The following is a 21,590-nucleotide window of genomic DNA, read 5'->3' on the forward strand; positions in this document are numbered from 1 at the left end:
TTTTTTTATATGTATATTATATACAATATTAAAACTACAATTTTTTCTATTTACATTGATTATACATATTATGAATGTTAACAAAAGCTGTGAACTAGTTAACTAGAATTCTGATTACTTTGGCCCTTTAAATAGTAATAAATAACGTAAGTAATTAAAAATGTTTTTTATTGCTAAACCTTTCATTGATGAAACTATTGGAAAGAGTTTTAAAAATTTGTATAACTATGTCACAGTACTAGTTTTGACTGGTTATAAGTTTTGCCTGCAACATATATACAAAAAGAAACTGTATAATTTCCTTTTTACAATTTTTCAAGATATTAATTTTATTGGCTGCAAATGACTGTTTTTATTCAGACAAACACACAATGCAATGAAGTAATATACTTTATTTACGCTTAAAGTTTCATTCATTTATTATTATTTATAAAATATATAATAATGCATTTAATCGAAAGTTTTTGACATGTGAGAAAATACCATAATTATTTCCAATAACATGAAGTCTACAATTAGAAAGTTTAATATTTTTATTACAGCACTATTTGGGAACTATTTTTTGAAGTATGAATTATGTTTGAAGCGTATACAGATTCTCCGGACGGAGGTGAGTATGCTGGGCGAAACCTTCGTCCAGCATACTCATCGAACTATGGCTATAACTTCGCAAGTACAAGAGCACTATTTTTTTCCTTTGGGCACTATTTAGCACTATTTCAGAACAGTTTTTAGACATTCATGAAATATCAGGATTCCATGGTGAGTTGTGGTGAGTATGCTGGACGAAGGGACACGTTGGATGTAATACATCAGCCAGAATCGACATTCGAAATCGAAAATTTAACAATAATTCCAAAAGTTTTCAAACTTCGGTCAAGTGAACGGTACACTGAGATTTGCAACGGCACGGTTGCAAATTTAATACGTGATATGAAATATTATAAACTTCGCCAAGTTTGCAGAACTTTTCGAATTTTTTTCACGACCATACAGCAAAAAATAATTTAATTGCAATTTTAACAATGTTCCGGACTGCGGACAAGGTTGCAAAATGAGATTTATTGTCGTCCCAATGCACCATTCACTTGACCGAAGTTTGAAAACTTTTGGAATTATTGTGAATGATTGTCTTGACTGACTGGAGTATAAGCAAATAATGCCATTATTATTATCACATTGTTTAATTTTCCTTAAAACTATCTTTGAGGCATTCCTCATTATCATCAAACAGTTTCAATATTTTCCTAGCGTCAAACCAAGTAGTATTGTGTTTTGAAGTGGAATATAATATTATTTTCGTATTTATTAAAATGCTTTTAAATATAAGGTAAGATTTATATAAATAGATAATGTATTTGAGACATGTCTTCATTTACGATATTAAAATAAGTAGTATAATAAACCAACTGTGCCCCGCGGTTTTACCCGCATTTCTCCGCTCCTGTTGGTCTTAGCGTGATGATAGATAGCCAATAGCCTTCCTCGGTAAATGGGCTATCTAACACCGAAAGATTTTTTTCAAATCGGACCAATAGTTTCTGAGATTAGCGCGTTCAAACAAACAGACAAACTCTACGGCTTCATAATATTATTAAAATATATTAAAAGGATTATAACATCCCAAAATTTAAGAGCTTTTCAAATTTAAATCAGCTGAATATCCTGAAAACCGACCAACGTATCCAATTATTTTTGTTTTTTTTTTTAAAGGGAAACAACTTTACTGCTTGTATGTTTGTTACATTTCGTTATATTTGCGTCAAATGCAAGCCCAATTATTTACTATCGTGCTATGATCTCTGAAGGTAAAGTAAAACTTTTAATTTAGCGATATTATCTTAATATGTATATATAAATCTCGTGTCACAATGTTTGTCCTCAATGGACTCCTAAACCACTTAACCGATTATAATAAAATTCGCACACCATGTGCAGTTCGATCCAACTTGAGAGATAGGATAGGTTTTATCCCGGAAATCCCACGGGAAAGGGAACTATGCGGGGTTTTCTCTGAAAACGCGGGCGAAGCCGCGGGCGGAAAGCTAGTAATATGTATAGAAATCACTAACTTCTAGTAGTGAGCAAACAAACAGTATTATAATAACATACCTGCTATAACCGCTGCTATAGGTAAATACTACTAATCCTACTAATCCATACTTATATTATAAATGCGAAAGTAACTCTGTCTGTCTGTCTGTTACTCAATCACGCCTAAACTACTGAACCAATTTGCATGAAATTTGGTATGGAGATATTTTGATACCCGAGAAAGGACATAGGCTACCTTTTATTGCGAAATATGTACCACGGGCGAAGCCGGGGCGGACCACTAGTATGTATTATAAATGCGAAAGTTTGTGAGGATGTGTATGTGTGTGTTTGATACTCTTTCACGCAAATACTATACTAAACCAATTACAATGAAATTTAGCACACATATAGAGGGTAACTTGGATTAACACATAGGATAGGTTTTATCCCGGAAATCCCACGGGAACGGGAACTATACGGGTTTTTCTTTGGAAACGCGGGCGAAGCAGCGGGCGGAAAGCTAGTGTTGCTTTATAGCTGTTATAAATTTGCCCAGTTTGGTGCTGTAAGTAACGTAGAAACAGTTTCAAAATAACTTAAGCTCTACTAACATTTGTTTTACTCATATAACATTACAAGATATTGTGTATGTATACCTACATATATGTATGTTTTTTTATATTGTATACATATTTTTGGCGAAATCACGGGTGTCTGCGGTCAGGCGTCCCGAAGGAGAAAGACGCGTATTCGAATCCCGCCTCATGATCATTTTTTTCTTTTCTTAGCAAAATTCTTTTAACAAAATTGTATTGCGCCACATTAAATGTTATCCTGTTTCCGGGTTGCCTGGCAGACATCGCTTGTAGCGATAAGACCGCTTTCACTTCAGTTGTCACTTTGAATATTTCCTAAAAAATTCGTTCTATAACTTTATAGACAGACTACTTACTTATTATAACTTTGGACCATTTTTTTTGCAGATAGAAAACCCTGTGTAACCATAAATAATGATAAAAATGGTATATGCGTATCCTACTACAGATGCAAAAACATGAGTGGAGATTTTAATGATGAGGGCCAAGGAACGTAAGTTATTTTAGTATTTTAGTAAACTGTTTAAAGTGTAGAGCACATGGATAAATCCTATTACTTGAATCACTACATAGTATAAAACAAAGTCGCTTTCTCTGTCCCTATGCATGCTTAAATCTTTAAAACTACGCAACGGATTTTTTTAATAGATAGAGTGATTCAAGAGGAAGGTTTTAGTATATAATTTATTATTGACTGGCCGGTTGGCTTGGTTGGTAGTGACCTTGCCTTCCAAGCCACTGGTCGTGGGTTCGATTCCCACCCGGGGCAAAAATTTGTGTGATGAACATAGATGTTTGCACTGTCTGGGTGTTAATTATCTATATATAAGTATTTATTTAAAATTATATATGTATGTTTATCAGCCATCTGGTTTCCATAACACAAGCGAAAGCTTAGTATGGGATCAGATCGTGCCGTGTGTGAATATAGTCCCGAAATATTTATTTTTATTAAAATATTTATTTTTTTATTATATTTTTAACATTTACCATTCGGGTTATGGTTGTAAAATAACTGTTCATGTGTTCTTGCAGGAGTAAAATATGCAGTCATTTCTTGGAGGTATGTTGTCCATCATCAGATGTTATGATACAGTAATTTTTGAAGCACAACAATAATTTTTGAATACACAGAAATTACCATTTATTCTTATTTCTCCAAAATATTAAAACATACGAAATTGTAATGTAAAAATTAAATTCCATTTGAAATAAATAGTAATAAAATGTGATTACTTATGTGTTTTATTTTAATATTATAAATGCGAAAGTTTGCGAGGATGGATGTATGTGTATGTAAGTATGTTTGTTACTCTTTCACACAAATACTACTGAACCGATTACAATGATATTTAGCACACATATAGAGGGTAACTTGGATTAATCCGTCAGTCCTCGGATCACAGACACAATAGAAAATCTATTGTGTCTCGGCCCGATCGGGCCGCTCGGTGGTCAATGGGTTAACACATAGGATAGGTTTCATCCCGGAAATCCCACGGGAACGGGAATTATGCGGGTTTTTCTTTCAAAACGCGAGCGGAAAGCTGGTAGGTGGTACACTATATTTTATAAATAAACTTTATTACACAACATACAGGGCATGATTAGTAAGCTATTACACAATGTACTTTTAGTTCACATAAAAATCTATAAACTTATTCTATGCAAGAGATTATATTTATTCTATAAAAACAAAACATTTTCCTTTTGCATATTATTGAGACAAATTCTGAATCACTCGTCAAATATAACATGAGGAAAACCGATTGTTTTTATATGAAATGGACAAATACACAAACAATGTCAGGCCAAATGATTTAACAATATATATATGTCGCAGGCAAATTGTATTATTTCGCCGTTTACAAATGCTCGGCATTTTGTAACATGCTGAGGATTTACTTTTTCCAAAATTCTACAAAAAGACGGTCGCGAGCCGACGGAGTTATTTCTATTGTATGCTATTTCTGTGTAGTTAAAACACGAACCTAACCTAACCCACCCCCTTATCTAAACGAAAAATTTCTGATTACGAATTCTCGACATATTACAAAATGCCGAGCTATTGTAAACGTCGAAATAATACAATCTGCCTGCGAAATATATAACCTTCACCTGTACTTTTGTATGTAACCGACTCCTTTATACTCGAATTTGACCAATTTTAAACGGCCAGATTTAATTCAATCTCTATACACTTATCAAGGATAGCCAATACATTTTTTTTTAATATACTTATTTTATAATTGTCTAATACTAAACCATTTGAATGTTTATAAATTGAAGTGATATTTCCATTTCTGTTTTTTGAAGTGAAACTTCTTTAGGCGCGTTGATAGTCACATTTCAAGGTCGCGTCATAGCAATACGTCATAGAGTAAAGCGACGACTTCGGTATCTTTGCATCTTGCCAAAGAAGTTTCACTTCTGACACGTATGCTCGGCACACACGCTCTTTTTATGTACTGTTATTTTTCACATCAAGAAAAACAAAATTACACAATTGTTTTACGAAACTGACCTGACCGTTCATGTATTCGTAGCAAAAATTATTTTATAATATGTACATTGACTTTCCGATACGCAAAATTATTTTCAGACAATACTCCATCTACAAGGGCATCCTTATCCGTTCAATTCACGGCGTAAACTGACTGGAAATAAGAGCTCATTCTGCTCCAGCCTTTCTCTATTATCTATTAAATACTATTAAATAAGAAAATCTATTAAATAAGTAGATTTATTATGTATCAATATGTTATTAAATATTATATATATACATTTATAACTAGGTAAGCTATAAATACTTTGTTCCAAGATCTGATTGTTCAAGTATTAAAGTGAAAAATACTTTACTGTTTTCTATTACACAATAACTAAATATATAAAAATATATCGCGGTGTGTCCCTTAGAGCGTATACGCACTATGCGGGTAGCCGCATTGCGGGTAGCCGTCCGGCTGACCGCAAGCACAATTATGTACGTAATATTCATTTCTATGCGCACTGTGCGGTCTGCGGTAGCCGCATCGCAGTGCGCATAGAAATGAATATTACGTACATAATTGTGCTTGCGGTCAGCCGGACGGCTACCCGCATAGTGCGTATACGCTCTAAGACACATAAAACTGAAAGAATAGAATAAATTCGATCGCTCTGGCAGGTCACGAGTGGCTGAGTTGGTCAGGCATCCGCCCCGGTTTGGCGCGAAAGGATGCGGGTTCGAGCCCCGCTGAGTGATCGAATTTTTTCTTTTCTTTATAAATTTATAAAAATTAAAAATATAGTGTACAAATAAAATTCATCAATGTATGAATATAATTTCATATTTATGAAAAACAAAAATTACTATAATCAAAGCTTAGATTGATTTTAAAATAATCTATACATGTAATAAAATCACAAATGTACACTGAAAATTTGCTCAAAAGAATAACTTAAAAAACCATTTCCATCGGAATAAATACTCGCAATATCGATTTTTATAACTTTTAGTGCATAAATTAGAATATTTACTGCATAATTTAAATGATTGTTAGAACCAAAGCATGCAATATCGCTTGCAAAATTAAATATTTCGTGGCATTTAAGATATCAGCCTTACATAGTTGTGCCATTTACTGCCATTTAAAAATCCCCTAGTGGGGTAAGGGGCAGATGTATTTCACACAATTTTCCATGACTATACTATTAAAAGTGAAGTCCCATGTCCCTAGTGGGGTAAGGGGCAGATGCATTATGCACACATCTGTTTCACTGATCGATTTTCTTTAGGGACTAGTAGGTGATCAGCCTTCTGTGTCCTGCCAGACCGAGACATTTTTATTCTTTGACTCCTCTGGGAATCGAACTCGGACCCCTCACATGCGTCAACCACTGTACCAAGGAGGCGGTCCTACTAGTATAAAGTACGTACGTAAGTACCTACATGAATTAAATCGAAATACAACACTATAGCAAATAATCTATGGAAGAAACATTCTATTAACTTTAAATAGATGCACAATACACTACAAGAAAACCGCATCGTTTTTTTGCGACGTCGGTTAAATATTGAAGTGAAACTTCTTTCAGCGCGTTAGTAAAATCTCAAGATCGCGTCATGGCAATACCGTCACGTCATGGTGTAAGGCGACGATTTAGGTATTTTTGATTCTTAAAGAAGTTTCACTTCTGACACGTGTGCTCGGCACGCACGCTCTTTAATAAAACTACACTATAAAATTGTTTACTACTCACTATAAGTGTTTATAATTTTTGCCACCGCTAACCACTTGTACACTTTGCAACACACATACACTTAAATTTACACTAACACTTGACACTTTGTACGCGTTGTGATAAAACTTCATAAACGATGACGTCACTGAAGTATCTGAAAATGAAATAAAATTCAATGTTACTTACATATTCTTTTTGGGATATTAATGATGCTCTAGAGCAGTGATTCCCAAAGTGGTCCAGGTGGACCCCAAGGGGTCCACGGGAGACTTGCTGGGGGTCTACGTAGGCGTGAACAAAAAATGGGGGTCCACGAAAATTTATCTGCTTTTGATAGTAAAGAGCAAAAATGTAAGCATAGTTTTTATAAGGGCCTACCTACATTGTTTTAAGTACCTAACTAAGCAGATAATATTTTAATAAGGCAAGCGACTGTTACTTGTCCAAACTTGTACTTGTAATTCTATTCTTTTAATAAATAAAGTGTTATAAAATGTACCATTTTTCGTTTTTATTTTACCTATCGGAATATAGAGACAGAACTCAGAAGTGACACAATTTTTATTTTTTGGCGACTTTAAGAATGTGGTAGAAATGTAGCAGCAGGGGGTCCACCGAAACCAGTAAAATTTTGAAAGTGGTCCACGAGAAAAATAAGTTTGGGGACTACTGCTCTAGAGTTATGAGAGAGAGTTATGAGTTAATTTATTTAGCACATTAATTTATAGAGCACACATGGTACGGCGACATAGAGCAGTCACTATTTAATGTAGGCAGGGATATATTTATTTATAACACTTCATTGCACAAACTAAATTATGAAAAAAAAAATAACATTATTACAAAAAGAAAGGCATCGTTTGTACAAGGGGCGGCCTTATTGCTCAGCAGCAATCTCTACCAGGATATATATTAAATTCAAACTCATTTTTTATTAAAGTAAATCGTAGTTTTAAGGAGTGTTTTATGTATAGTGCGTATGAGTATACGCCGCACTGTAGCCCTAGCGGTGTGTTATCTCATGGGGTTATCGTATGCACAGTACGTGCAGCCTTAGCGTTCTTACAGACGAACGGCAAATTCGTCGTCGAAACGTCGACGGCAACAGTCAATACGTCGACGACTACGACGGTTGAAGTAGCCTCTGCCGTTCACAACTTGCCGCTCGTTTGTAAGAACTCTAAGTTGCACGTGTGACGTCACTCGACTCACATGCCGCACGTACAGTGTGTACCAGGTCCCGCGGGTGTAGTAATGAAACAGATCCTATATACAGGGTGTAATCGTTAAGTGTGCACAGGCGATTTTTCCGTAAGTATTACAGATAACAAAAAACTTTAAACTGATATCGAAAGTACTTAACCTAATGAGTAAAATGGCCGTAATCAATTTTTAAAAATAAATCGAGAAATATCAAAAAAAATTATCTTTAAACCCTCCCATACATTAAGTATGAAATATGAATATCCCATATACTAAATAATATGAAAGATTTTAGCTTTCTTTTTCTTTTTTTGGTTTTCTGCTTTAATTACTTCGCAAATTTGAAGTGGCATTTTACTCGCTTTTTCCGGACATTTTCACACATTTTCCGGACATTTTCACGCATTTTCCGGACATTTTCACGCATTTTCCGGGGATTTTCCAGGCATTTTCCACGCCTTTTCCGGGGATTTCCCAAGCATTTCCCAGGTATTTTCCGGATATTTTCCAGGCATTTCCAGTCATTTTCCGGACATTTCCCTGGCATTTTCCACTCTTTTCCCGGTCAATATCACGCATTTTCCAGGCATTTTCCGGATATTTTCCGAGAATTTTCCGGGCGTTTCCCAGGGATTTTCCGGGGACTTTTCACGCATTTTCCGGATATTTTCCTCGCTTTTTCCGGACATTTTCACGCATTTTCCGGATATTTTCCAGGCTTTTACCGGACATTTTCACGCATTTTCCGGATATTTCCCTGGCATTTTCCACGCTTTTCCCGGACATTTTCACGCATTTTCCAGGCATTTTCACGCATTTTCCGGATATTTTCGGAGAATTTTCCACGCTCTCCCGGATATTTTCACGCTTTCCCGGATATTTTCACGCATTTTCCGGATATTTCCAGATATTTTCCGGACATTTTCCGGATATTTTCCGGGAATTTTCCGGGCATTTTCCACGCTTTTCCGGATATTTTCCAAACATTTTCTAGGCATTTCCCAGGGATTTTCCAGGCATTTTCCACGCTTTTTCCGGACATTTTTACGCATTTTTCACTTTTCTTTCTTTCTTTCTAACGATTACACCCTGTATATATCGTGCACAGTGTACTCACGGGCAGTGTGCGCGGCGGCGCGGCGGCGGGCGGTCGCGCGTTTAGCGGCGCGCGGCCCCCGCGGCGAGGTCCACACAGAGGACCGCCGCGGGGGCGGCGCGCCCTCAGCTGCGCCGGTGTCGGCCACCGCGGCGGCGGCGCTCGCGGCGCACCTGCACACGAAAAAAAAAATTATACACCACAGAAAAATTATACATACAGCAGCCTGCAGCTCGCAGATCGCCCGCGATACTGCGGGCTGGATCGCACTGCAGCAGGACACCTCCCGGACGTGACACCTTGGACCATCCGGTCCCACCCAGTGCCCCGCCTGTAGTTGCAGGCGGCGTTGCCACCACTGAAAGGGGCCGTCGCCCCGAACAGTTACCCCGAAGCCTGTGAAGGCTTGCGAGGAAGACCCAAGGTACACCACAGACAAAAAAAAGACGAGTGGCACTCGGGGACTGCCGCAGTAAAGCTATTGCATGCTATGCCTTCAAGCCACACCTCCGTGCCCGTCCCCATGGGGAGCGTGAGGTTTTTTCGTTATAGAATTTCTGGATTCAGTCCCCGCGCTCAAGGCCCGCGATAGAAGCTATGCAATAGCTTAAAAATTACAAAAAATTGGTTGTCTGTAAAGTCGGTTTACTGACGATAGTTAAACGTGACAACGTCCGATTGTGCTTCTTTGTCACTCGTTCCGCGCTCTCGCTCGCACTTCAAGCCTTACATGGAACGCCTCAGAGCGAGGTAACGCCGCATGAGTCATGTTTTTTCGTGCGTGCAGCCGGATATATCGAATTATAAGACGTTGTCACGTCAAAAAAAGCACATAATTCAAGATATAACGTGGTATAAAATTACTCAATACATACCGGCATCGCCTCACTATCGGCCCATCGCTCGTAAGCCCGTTCCCGCTTCAACCACTCTTGGTACTTGTACCACCACTCCTCCCACTTCACGTAATCGCTCAACGAGAGACCTGGAACAAATTATTATTAAATAAATAAAAAACAATAAGTTGACTGGTACGAATAACGAATTATTAATGAACCAGTCCGCCCCGGCTTCGCCCGTGGTACATATTTCGCAATAAAAGGTAGCCTATGTTCTTTCTCAGGGTCTCAAGATTGTCTGTGCCACATTTCATCAAAATCGGTTGAGAAGTTTAAGCGGGAGAGCGTAACAGACAGACAGAGTTACTTTCGCATTTATAATATTAGTAGGGATTGTTGTTACTTGTTTTATAGATATGGCGGTAAGGCGAAAGACGCGGGTTCAAATCCCGCCCCGTGATCAATGTTTTCTATTCTTTAAAAAATTATATTATGTACATTGAATATTTATTTAAAGAATACTTATGAACAATTTCGAATCTTAAAACTATAGTTTTTATAATTTTTGTCGTTTGTCTCTTTATTTTAATGAATGACATGAATGAAAAACACAAATTTACTTCAAATTTTACATGAACATTACTTACACGTTGGGTTATATAGGCCATTTATAAATAGTAGCAGAGCAATGCAGGTAAAACTTCAATGAACAGTTTGGACTTTCCTACTATTTTATTATACACTAGCGGTTTTACCCGCAGTGCTCCGCTCCTGTTTGTCTTAGCGTGATGATATATAGCCCATAGTCTTCCTCGATAAATGGGCTATCTAACACCGAAAGAATTTTTCAAAACGGACCAGTTGTTCCTGAGATTAGCGCGTGCAAACAAACAAACTCTTCAGCTTTATAATATTAGTGTATACAAAATCTCACCTCTCAAATATCCCCGTTTCTTGTAGTAATCGTATCTGACCCTAACATCGTCCCAAGATGGCAGACCTCCGGGGGCGACCGCCAAAAGCTCTTCCGGGTAACTACCCACCGGGGCAGGTTCTAGGCCACTGGAAGGGAAATATTTATTTTTTTAATTTATTTATTTATGCTTTATTGTACATACATAGCTGGACAAACAAACTTGGACCATAATTTTATACAATAATAAAATCGAGTTTAATGTAACATTTAAGGATACTTCTCGTTTTATTTTCAAAAGTTATTATTATCATTTTACTCATTAGGGTACTATCGATATCAGATTAAAGTTCTTTTACTATGAAATAGTTTTACCAGTCGCCTGTGCACACTGTATATAATTAATATTATGCAACTCGGCGCGGCGTCCCACGGCGGAGGCTCGACGCACTGCTCGACGCACTGCTAGACGAAAGGCTCGACGCACTGCTCGACGAAATGCTCGACGAATGGCTCGACGCACTGCTAGACGAAAGGCTCAACGCACGCTCACCCGTACATCTATCAACATTCACGGCGTGACGTCCCGCGGCTCAGCGCACTGCTCGACACTTTGCTCGACGAGCGGCTCGCCCAAATCTACACACTATATACACAAACACTCACGGCGCAGCGTCCCGCGGCGGCGGCTCGACGCTCGGCTCGACGCTCGGCTCGGCGATGTGCACGTCGAGCCGCGCGTCGCGCCGCGTGATGCGCATGTTCATCGTGTCCACGCGCGCCGTGCGGGCGGCCGACCACTGCGCCATCTTGCCGAAACGCTCGGATAGCGTTAAACTGGTGGAGAAATAATACATTCATACATTAGTTAAAAAAAAAATTGGTTGTCTGTAAAGTCGGTTTACTGACTTTTTAGTTCAACGTGAGTATTAACTTTAGTTCAACGTGACAACGTCCGATTGTGCTTCTTTTTCGCTCGTTCCGCGCTCTGGCTTGCACTTCAAGCCTTACATTGAACGCCTCAGAGCGAGGTAACGCCGCATGAGTCATGTTTTTTCGTGCGTGCAGCCGGCTCTATCGAATTATAAGACGTTGTCACGTGAAAAATACATCAATAAGGAAAGTAACAAAAGGGAATGACGTCGGCAATCATGTTCTTCGATGAAAATAGAGTGCCCATCACAGGACACAATCAAAGGCAAAAAAATTGTCAACAAACTGGTTTTTAGCAGACAGGAGCGGATAAAGAGGCAGACCCTATAAAAGATGGCAAGATTGTTGATGTAGCGGGGAACCAATGGGTAAAACTTAATAATACAATAATAATACTCGCGGTCGAACAACGTCGCTCTTTATGTGTGCGACCGGTATCGGTGTGTTTCTCTTCTTGTATGTGTGTGAGTTTGGGTATGTCTAATAGTGTAAGTATGAGCATGATTGTGAGTGTGAGTTTTTCTTAGAGTATGAGTGTAAGTGTGGAGAGTATGATGAATTCCAATTTTATTTATTTATTTATTTACTCTTTACAACATATAAAAATGAAAGTACATAAAAAAAGCATTTAAAATGTACAAATGGCGGCTTTATGGCTCAAAGTCATCATTTCATGTATGATTTCTCACCGTTGCGGCGGCGGCGAGGCACTAGCGTCCGACTCGCTATCACTATCGCTATCCGCCAAGGCAGCAGCTATCGCGGCGGGCGAAACGCCGCGTTCGGGCCGCTCGCGTTCGGGACGCGCGGTCGCACGCCGCCTTTCGCCTTCGCGTTTTATTTGAGCCGGTGGTATCGGGGCTGCCGGGCGTACGGCTAACTGTGAGCGTTGCCATTCTAACACCTGCAGTGTAGAAAAATTGACATAATACGACGTCACATTTAAAACAAAAAAATGTGTGCGTGTACTAGTGTGTACACACATAAGTGAAACTTCTTTATGACCTTATTTTTTAAAAAATAATGTACTATAATGCAACTTTACAGAAATGCGTCGAATCGCGCGTGGTAGGGAAAGAAAAAGATGGCGCGTAACGGAAAAATGTCACGCGTAACGAAAAAAGGTTCCACTAAATTTTTTTTCAACTCCGATAAAGAAGTTTCACTTCAAAAATCAGGAGATTTATAAATAAACATTAACTGTGAAATTATTTGAACTTGTTTATTATTTACTAGCTGTGCTCCGCGGTTTCACCCGCGTGGCTCCGCTCTTGTTGGTCTTAGCGTGATGATATATAGCCTATAGCCTTCCTCGATAAATGGGCTATATAAAACCGAAAGAATTTGTCATATCGGACCAGTAGTTCCCGATATTAGCGCGTTCAAACAAACAAACTCTTCAGCTTTATAATATTACTAGTATAGATTTACCACTCTCGCTATACACAGTAACATTTAACTTCTAGATCAGTGCATAGTGTTATAATGCAAGGGGGACCTTTTTTTACTGTGTGTTTACAAAATGTGTGTTATTACATTAGAACCCGGTTGTAAAAATAATCTGTATGGGGGGAAAGGTTTTAATAAGGGTGTAATAGTAATTGTATGACGAATCCAGTATTAACATTATTAAAATACAATTTTCAACCATTTTCACTAACCTTCTCTTCCCGTGTTCGCTTGCTAGCCTCCCTGGCTTTCAACAGCTCTCTAGTTGGCAAAACAACTGGCCCAGCGCTAGCGGGCACAGGCCGTTTTGGCGGTGGGGAACCGCGCGGACTGAAATATAAACAAAATTCTATATAAAAACACATCTATACTAATATTATAAAGAGGAAAGGTTCGTATGTATGTATATATGTATGTATGTATGGTTTTCACGCATAAACTACTGGACTGATTTTGATAAAATTTGGCACAGATAATCTTTAGAGCCTGAGAAAGAACATAGGCTACCTTTTATTGCGAAATATGTACCACGGGCGAAGCCGGGGCGGACCGCTAGTACATACTAATATTATAAATGCGAAAGTAACTCTGTCTGTCTGTCTGTTACTCAATCACGCCTAAACTTCTGAACCAATTTGCATGAAATTTGGTATGGAGATATTTTGATACCCGAGAAAAGACATAGGCTACTTTTATCCCGGGAAAATGACGCAATCCCGGAAATCCCACGGGAACGGTAACTATGCGGGTTTTTCTTTGACTGCGCGGGCGAAGCCGCGGGCGGAAACCTAGTAACTAATAAATATAAAGATTTTTTTTTGCTATCGATGAAAATCTTTATATTTTAGCTAAAAATAAACAGGATTATCTTTTCGTGCTGGATAAAAAACTTGAAATCATAGTTGTAGAATGTAAAAAAGAAATAATTTTTACGCATATTTTTGTTTATCACAGTGAATCCAGACTGGTATTTTTTTATATGAGTATTTTATTTAGAACAAGTTATTGTATATAAGTTTCTTTTTTTATTTCAAAGCTAGTGTCTTCGAGCTGGTCTATTTTATTCAATTTCTTTTCCATTCTTTAAATTTCAACTGCCTTACTAAACCTAAGTTTCTTGCCGGTTCTTCTCAATAGATAATGCTTTCCAAATCGGTGGTAATTGTTAAAAATATGTAATGACGTTTCGAAAGTGCTTCTAAAACAAGTCTATTATTTGGTTGAAAAATAGTTATTTAAATAAAAATCTAGTAAAATAAAAAACATATACTCACGGCGGTTTTCCCTTAACGGGCGGTGCGCCCTTCTTGTTCTTAGCGGAACAAACGGAACACGATTCGTCCGAACAACTGCTCGCTGAAGAACCAGAGGACGACTGTAATTATAAAAAAAATTGGTTGCCTGTAAAGTCGGTATACGGGCGAAAGTTTTACGTGACAACGACTTTTTATGTCTGTCTCTCTCGCTCTTAGGCGGGCTAACCATGCCCGCGTGCCTCTCACTCGCTCTCATTGTGAGCGCATAACGTGAGCGGAGCGTAACGCAGTTTCTCCAAGTGTCACCCGGCAAACCAATTTATAAGACGTTGTCACGTCAAAAATAAGAATTTATATTGTTAGATGTAACTATTGATTTAGGGCCGATTTTTCAACGCTTGGTTAAAATTTATCCGTCCAAAGTATTACAGGATAATACTAAAATGTCACGTAAACTGTCCAATATGGGCAATTAGAATACGTTTTTAAAATGGTAGTTTCATACATTATTCGACGAATAAGTTTTATCCAAGCATTGAAAAATCGGCCCTTAATATTTTTGTTGATGAATAGTTGTCACTATTTCCTGTCAAAACATGTTAAGCTGTTGAAAACTATAAATTGCCGCTTTCCTTTGACTCGTGGCGCATTCGTACGAATCGTGCCTATCGACTCGGACGTTGTTTATACGACGTCTGACCCAACTACCCTCACTTTGCTAATAGTCGTTGACTTGCTGCGATTTGTTATCAACTACCTACATCAATAAGGTAGCTGTGTAGGATCGCAGTACATTCTTATTACATTAAAACTAATATTTAACCCGGCCTCGCGTTTAATTTCTTATATTATATTTATAAAGAATAGAAAAAGTTCGATCACGAGGCGGGACTCGAACCCGCATCCTTTCGCGCCAATCCGGGGCGCAATTAGACACATAAAACTGAAAGTCTATACTTCTCTATATCTCTTTTCAAATAGGCGATATTTTTTGTTAGTACCAATTATGTTTCGAAATTACTACACTAATTTTGAAAAGATCTTATTTGCAATCAGATTCGGCATACAAAATGAAGGACAATCGCTACTTTTACAATATTTCCTAATACCAAAAAAAAGACGGGTTGCACTGGGGGAGTGCCGGCAGAAGTTAAAACTTGATTATTAATGTTGAGCATGTTTGATATTTTGGAATGGTATCCGTCTTACGCTTTTTCGATCAGGTCACGTGTCCTGACGCGAGTTTAAGATTTTATACCTATTACAGAAAAAGTGCTCAAAGCCGCTAAAGAAGTTTTCACTTCAAAAATAAAATATAATTTCTTTATTTTCACCTTTCTAGGGTCCGGCGGGCTCGGCGGTCGGTTCCTCAGCGGGGGCGGAGGCCTAACCCGCTTCCTTACTACGGGGCTCCGCCGACGGGGACTGCGGTTCGGACTGCGCCTAAAACGATACAAATATATACACTTTTATCAATTTATTTTGAGAACAAAATTAAAAGAAATTGTATTTTTTTCCATAACAAATATTCCAAAATTTAAAAAAATACACTATCCGAAAAAAAAGAACATACAAATTATGTTTATATCATAAAAATAATAATGCAAATGTCTTGTGTGTTGGTTCACCGGTCACAAAAATTTTTGGTTCACAATAATTTCTAAAAGTAAAGAGAACAAGCTTTGCAATTGCTCTTTTAAAATCATGCCAATTTAAAATCTTCATGTATATATAATATAATATTCTGCATCTCAAGTAAATTATATATTTATAGTGTAAAATACATAATTATCTTCACCTAATAGGGCTTCGCCGTGGACTGCGTCTAGGGCTCCTTCGTATTGACCGCGACCGCGACTTCCTCGGCGACCGTCTGATCACTGGTGACCGTGACCGTCTCACTAGCGGTGACCGTGACCGTCTAATCACTGGTGACCGTGACCGTCTAATCACTGGTGACCGTGACCGTCTCAATACGGGTGACCGTGAGCGACGGATAATGGGCGACCGTGAACGACGCGCAAGTGGCGATCTGAAATAAAATAGTGTTTTTTATATGGTGTTTAGAGTAATGTACAGAAAATGTAATGTAGAAAACATTATATAGTTATTACTAGCGGTCCGCCCCGTCTTCGCCCGTGGTACCTACATGTTTAAATTATCCTATCTCTCAAGTTGGATCGAACTGCACATGGTGTGCGAATTTTATTGTAATTGGTTAAGTGGTTTAGGAGTCCATTGAGGACAAACATTGTGACACGAGATTTATATATATTAAGATAAGTGTTTCATGATGTTAATTCAGTTTTGTGTCGTATCAGAAACATTTTACATATTGAGATCAAATGAAAATCATCTGCTTGTTCATTCAAATTACAAAAATTCCTTATTATTCACTTCACTTTATACAAAGAAATCAACAATGCATTTCATCAAAACACGATTTACTAAAGCAAAACAACAAAAAATTCGCGTTTTAAACCCATCAAAAACACACAAAATATCCACAAAGTGACCAAAAATTGTGATTTTCCTAATCTTACCGTGATCTTCGCGGTGATCGCGAACGCCTCGGCGACACAGAGCCCGCGCCGTCTAAATACAGTTGCTTATAGCCTGTGTGACGCCATCTATATAACAGAAATAAATACGTAAATAAAATATAGATACATACATGAAAAAAGAGCGTGTGTGCTGAGCACACGTGTCAGAAGTGAAACTTTGGCAGAATTCAAAGATCTATATAGACAAGATTTGACTGACCGGTTGGCTTGGTTGGTAGTGGCCCTGCCTCCCAAGCCAGAGGTTGTGGGTTTGATTCCCATCCGGGGCAAATATTTGTGTGATCAACATAGATGTTTGCTCTGTGTCTGGGTGTTAATTAAGTATTTATTTAACATTATATATGTATGTTTATCAGCCATCTGATTTCCATAACACAAGCGAAAGCTTAGTATGGGATCAGATCGTGCTGTGTGTGAAAATTGTTCATAGATATATTTATACCAAAAATCGTCGTCTTACTGCATGACGCGACGGTATTACTCTCAACGCGCCTAAACAAGTTTCACTGAAAATACAGTTGAATTGAAAACATTCTCGTTTTTTGAAGGTACTTGAAAATGCAATGATATCTCACCTATTAGGATCCTTTTCTTCAACTTGGAGTAGTTTCCGATCCCAACTTCCGGGCGAAGCTTGTCGTGCCCGTTTCATGACATTATCTATTTCCTTCCTACGACCGGCGGGATTTGAGGGGTCTGGAAGTAAAGTGTTACATTTATTAAGATGCACTTTTGTAAATTAAGACACACAAACTTTTGTATTCTTAAATCTATAAAAACGTTCTAAAACTACGCAACGGATTTTAATGCGGTTTTTTAATAGATTTATTAGGTATAGATAAAGCGGGCGAAGCTGCGGGCGGTAAGCTAGTAAACAATATATTTTAATTATTATAAAAAAAGCTTTTACACTATCGCAGCAAACCAATCCCGCATTCCGTTCCCATGCGAACGGCGTCGTCAGCAGTTTGCTGTGAAGGCAGGGTCGTAACATATATCTTGATTACATATTTATATATTTTAGTTTTCAAACCTTTCGTCAATTTAACATAAAATTACTAATTACTCAATTAACTTTTTTTTTCAATCAGAATAAATAGTGAAGTGTATTTTATTACAAACTAGCCCGCGGCTTCGCCCTCGTTTTCAAAGAAAAACCCGCAATTTCCCATTCCCGTGGGATTTCCTCGATAAAACTTATCCTATGTGTTAATCCAAGTTACCCTCTATGTGTGTGCTAAATTTAATCGTAATAAGTTCAGTAGTATTTGCGTGAAAGAGTAACAAACATACACATACATCCATCCTCACAAAGTTTCGCATTTATAATATGTATTAGTAGAAACTTGATACTACCTATTAACAATTTTTGATGCTGTATGAAGTCATCTTTGGATCTAATTAATTGATTTCAAACCTTTTAAACTATAATTAATCAATTCTTTACACAATATTAATAATTGTTTAAAGTATTACACTCTCCATAAAAACCTTACTTGTTCCTTAACAATGTTATTCAGCTAATATTTTTAACTGAAACATCTCAGGTTTTTATATAGATTGCCTATACAAGCAAAGTCACAGCAAACGCCAAGCATTCCAAATACCAATAAGTGAATTCTCATGTCCCTTTGGGGTAAGGGGCAGATGCATTATGCACACATCTGTTTCACTGATCGATTTTCTTTAGGGACAAGTAGGTGATCAGCCTTCTGTGTCCTGCCAGACCGAGACATTTTTTTTCTTCGTCTCCACCGGGAATCGAACCCAGGACCCCTCGGTTCTACGCTCACGCGTCAAGCACTGTACCAAGGAGGCAGTAAAATACCTGCTGCTCAAATACCAATAATCACTACCATATACCAATACTAAGTACTATACCAATTGACTGGCCGGTTGGCTTGGTTGGTAGTGACCCTGCCTTCCAAGCCAGAGGTCGTGGGTTCGATTCCCACCCAGGGCAAATATTTGTGTGATAAACATAGATGTTTGCTCTGTGTCTGGGTGTTAATCTTCTTATATATAAAAATGAATCGCAAAATGTGTTGGTAAGCGCATAACTCGAGAACGGCTGAACCGATTTCGATAATTCTTTTTTTATTATATTCCTTGAAGTACGAGGATGGTTCTTATGTAGAGAAAACGTAAACATGTACCACGGGCGAAGCCGGGGCGGACCGCTAGTTATCTATATAAGTATTTATTTAAAATTATATATGTATGTTTATCAGCCATCTGGTTTCCATAACACAAGCGAAAGCTTAGTCTGGGATCAGATCGTGCCGTGTGTGAAAATCGTCCTGAAATACTTATTTGCCCTGAAATATTTATCACCTGTAATCTTAGCATGTTGCGGATTCCTGTCCATGTGCAATCGATTCTTCGAGGCCGTCTCCGCGGCGCGCGAGACCGACCCGTTGCGACGGGACGACATGCTGCAAAATTATTATCATAGCTTTAGTTTATATCTAAACTCGAAATCAATGATTTTTTTCAAATTAAAAAAATTATTTCGGTGTTAGATATAGGGTTGCCAACTATACTGTTTTAAACAGTATTATAATTTATACTGTTTTCAGCATCAAAGTGCAGACACATTATTATGTGTTATATTTAGACGCTCACAATTTTTTTTTATTTAGTCAGAGGGCGCACACTACAATAAATACTGTTTGTTTTGCTAAAATACTGTTTAATAATCTTCATAGACCTGAATATACTTTATTTCTTATAAAAAAAGTTGGCAACCCTTGTTGGATAGCCCATTTATCGAAGAAGGCTATAGGCTATAATATCATTACGCTAAGACCAACAGGAGCGGAGCCACACAAGTGAAACCGCGAAGCACAGCTAGTCAAGGATAAAAGAAAATCAAAACGTACATCTATATAAAAAATATATATTGATCAAAAATAAATGCCTAGTCGACCAACAAATACTTATAATATTAAAAGTGCAAAGAAAATAAAAATATAGTTACTGCAAAGAGCAAATGAGATAAAAAAAATTGTGCTTGTAGACTAATAATAATTTTGTTTAATGAAGCCTATGTAGTAATATTGTTATTTTATGTTTTTGGTAGTATAAGTACTCTTTTTTTATTATTCTTACTTATATATGGATTACTTAACAATGTATATCCAAAATAAATTATTAGATGAATGTATCCATGAGTGAATTCATAATAACAGATTTAACAAAGAATATGTTATCTTTTCATAATCTAATACAAATGTTGATTCAGTATATACTGAATAATATTTCTTTGTTGTTGTAAGTATGATATTATCAGGATTCAACTTTCTCATTGATGATTTTGTACATTAAGGTTATGTGTGTATCAATGAAAAAAAAAACTTCTTCAGTGTGGACTTTTATTGAAATAAAACCTTTGTTGAGCACAATGTATTGAATACATAACACAACAATGGCAAATTCATATCTTATCACTTATCAATTACTTAAAATAAATCAATTTTCCTATTTCAGGCTTATAATTACTTACTCATACAAAATCTATATAATACTTTCACAAAATGGCGCCTATTGATTTTTCACCACTCACCTGCGTAATAGTGAAAAGCTTACCTAGGTGACTCCGAAACGACTTAGTGGAGCGAGGGCTCCAAACGCGCGCGCGGCAAGACGCGAAGGGGCGAAGCCCCGGGGCTGCGCGGACAGCGGTGGCCGGCAGGATGCGATTGCCAGCAACGCCGCTGCAAAGCCAACCGACATACTTATAATCACGAATACGCGACGCGACGAATGCGCGAATCTCGCGACAGAACGGTCGCGCGAACGGATCTTGGCCACGCCAGGCAAACATGCAGCCTTCGGGCGATCGCGGCGGCGGCTCCGCGGTACGAGCCGGACGAATATCTCCGTCATGACGGTTCACCTCCATTCCTTCAATTCCCTTTGTCAAGCTACGTATAATCCTGGCGTAGACAACATATGTATTATATCCACCTTAATAAATCACAAAACAAAGTTACGAACCAGTATAAACACCAAAACTTTCACAGATGTTCAATGATGGTAAGCCGATGATCACTCGTTACAATAATCACGACACACCTTTCTCGAAGCATCGGCCATTTTGTTTCAAAATACGATCTGCAAAATTTTGACAGCTGAACTCACAAGCGTCATTAATAGCACAGATAAAGCTAAAACAAAATATTTTTAGTCTGTCACAATATACACTTCTATAATAATAATTATAAAGTTTAAATGGTGCTTTTTTATATTATAATATAAGAAGTGCTAAGCGTTTCAAAATATACAATAACCAAAAATTATACGTTATAAATTTATAATCGGAGCGTTCAAGTCAGTGTTATCATCCTAAAATAATAGTTATTAGTGTTAACCTGTGAGTGTTAACCCACATGTTATCCAGTGTTATCAAACTTGATACACAATTAATATTTTTTATCTTACAAACATACTAGATAATATTCTGAGCAATCCAAGGTGA

The 21,590-nt window shown here is 37.7% G+C and overlaps 1 protein-coding gene and 1 long non-coding RNA gene across 2 annotated transcripts; one reads left to right on the plus strand and one right to left on the minus strand.

Annotated features, from left to right (window-relative positions):
• Positions 1 to 554: 554 nt before the first annotated feature.
• Positions 555 to 4,002, plus strand: LOC149896282 (uncharacterized). Its single transcript, XR_016458398.1, has 4 exons — positions 555 to 1,330; positions 1,714 to 1,808; positions 3,021 to 3,126; positions 3,669 to 4,002. It is a non-coding gene; the product is annotated as an uncharacterized LOC149896282 (long non-coding RNA).
• A 1,753-nt stretch (positions 4,003 to 5,755) lies between these two features.
• LOC149896283 (uncharacterized) lies at positions 5,756 to 21,224 on the minus strand. The gene is made up of 14 exons (XM_090118315.1): positions 20,699 to 21,224; positions 19,445 to 19,545; positions 17,686 to 17,806; positions 17,090 to 17,176; positions 16,345 to 16,578; positions 15,881 to 15,989; positions 14,565 to 14,665; positions 13,503 to 13,620; positions 12,531 to 12,745; positions 11,575 to 11,745; positions 10,930 to 11,057; positions 10,032 to 10,141; positions 9,178 to 9,329; positions 5,756 to 7,011 (listed from the first exon to the last, which is right to left on the minus strand). Exons 2-13 carry the CDS (start codon positions 19,542 to 19,544, stop codon positions 9,282 to 9,284), a joined length of 1,542 nt encoding a protein of 513 aa, XP_089974441.1. The 5' UTR covers position 19,545; positions 20,699 to 21,224; the 3' UTR covers positions 5,756 to 7,011; positions 9,178 to 9,281.
• Positions 21,225 to 21,590: the final 366 nt, after the last annotated feature.

The sequence above is a fragment of the Colias eurytheme genome, chromosome 29 (assembly GCF_061535395.1).
Source record: "Colias eurytheme isolate Ceu_HAF_F1 chromosome 29, ilColEury1 Martin Lab GWU primary, whole genome shotgun sequence".
Classification (NCBI taxonomy): domain Eukaryota; kingdom Metazoa; phylum Arthropoda; class Insecta; order Lepidoptera; family Pieridae; genus Colias; species Colias eurytheme.

Excerpts from the sequence above, each read along its gene's own strand:
- LOC149896283 (XM_090118315.1), bottom strand. The coding sequence starts at position 19,544 with ATGTCGTCCCGTCGCAACGGGTCGGTCTCGCGCGCCGCGGAGACGGCC. Across the intron at positions 15,990-16,344 it reads CCACGGCGAAGCCCTATTAG|GCGCAGTCCGAACCGCAGTC; the intron begins GTGAAGATAATT and ends GTATCGTTTTAG. Across the intron at positions 14,666-15,880 it reads GCCCGCCGGACCCTAGAAAG|TCGTCCTCTGGTTCTTCAGC; the intron begins GTGAAAATAAAG and ends TTATAATTACAG.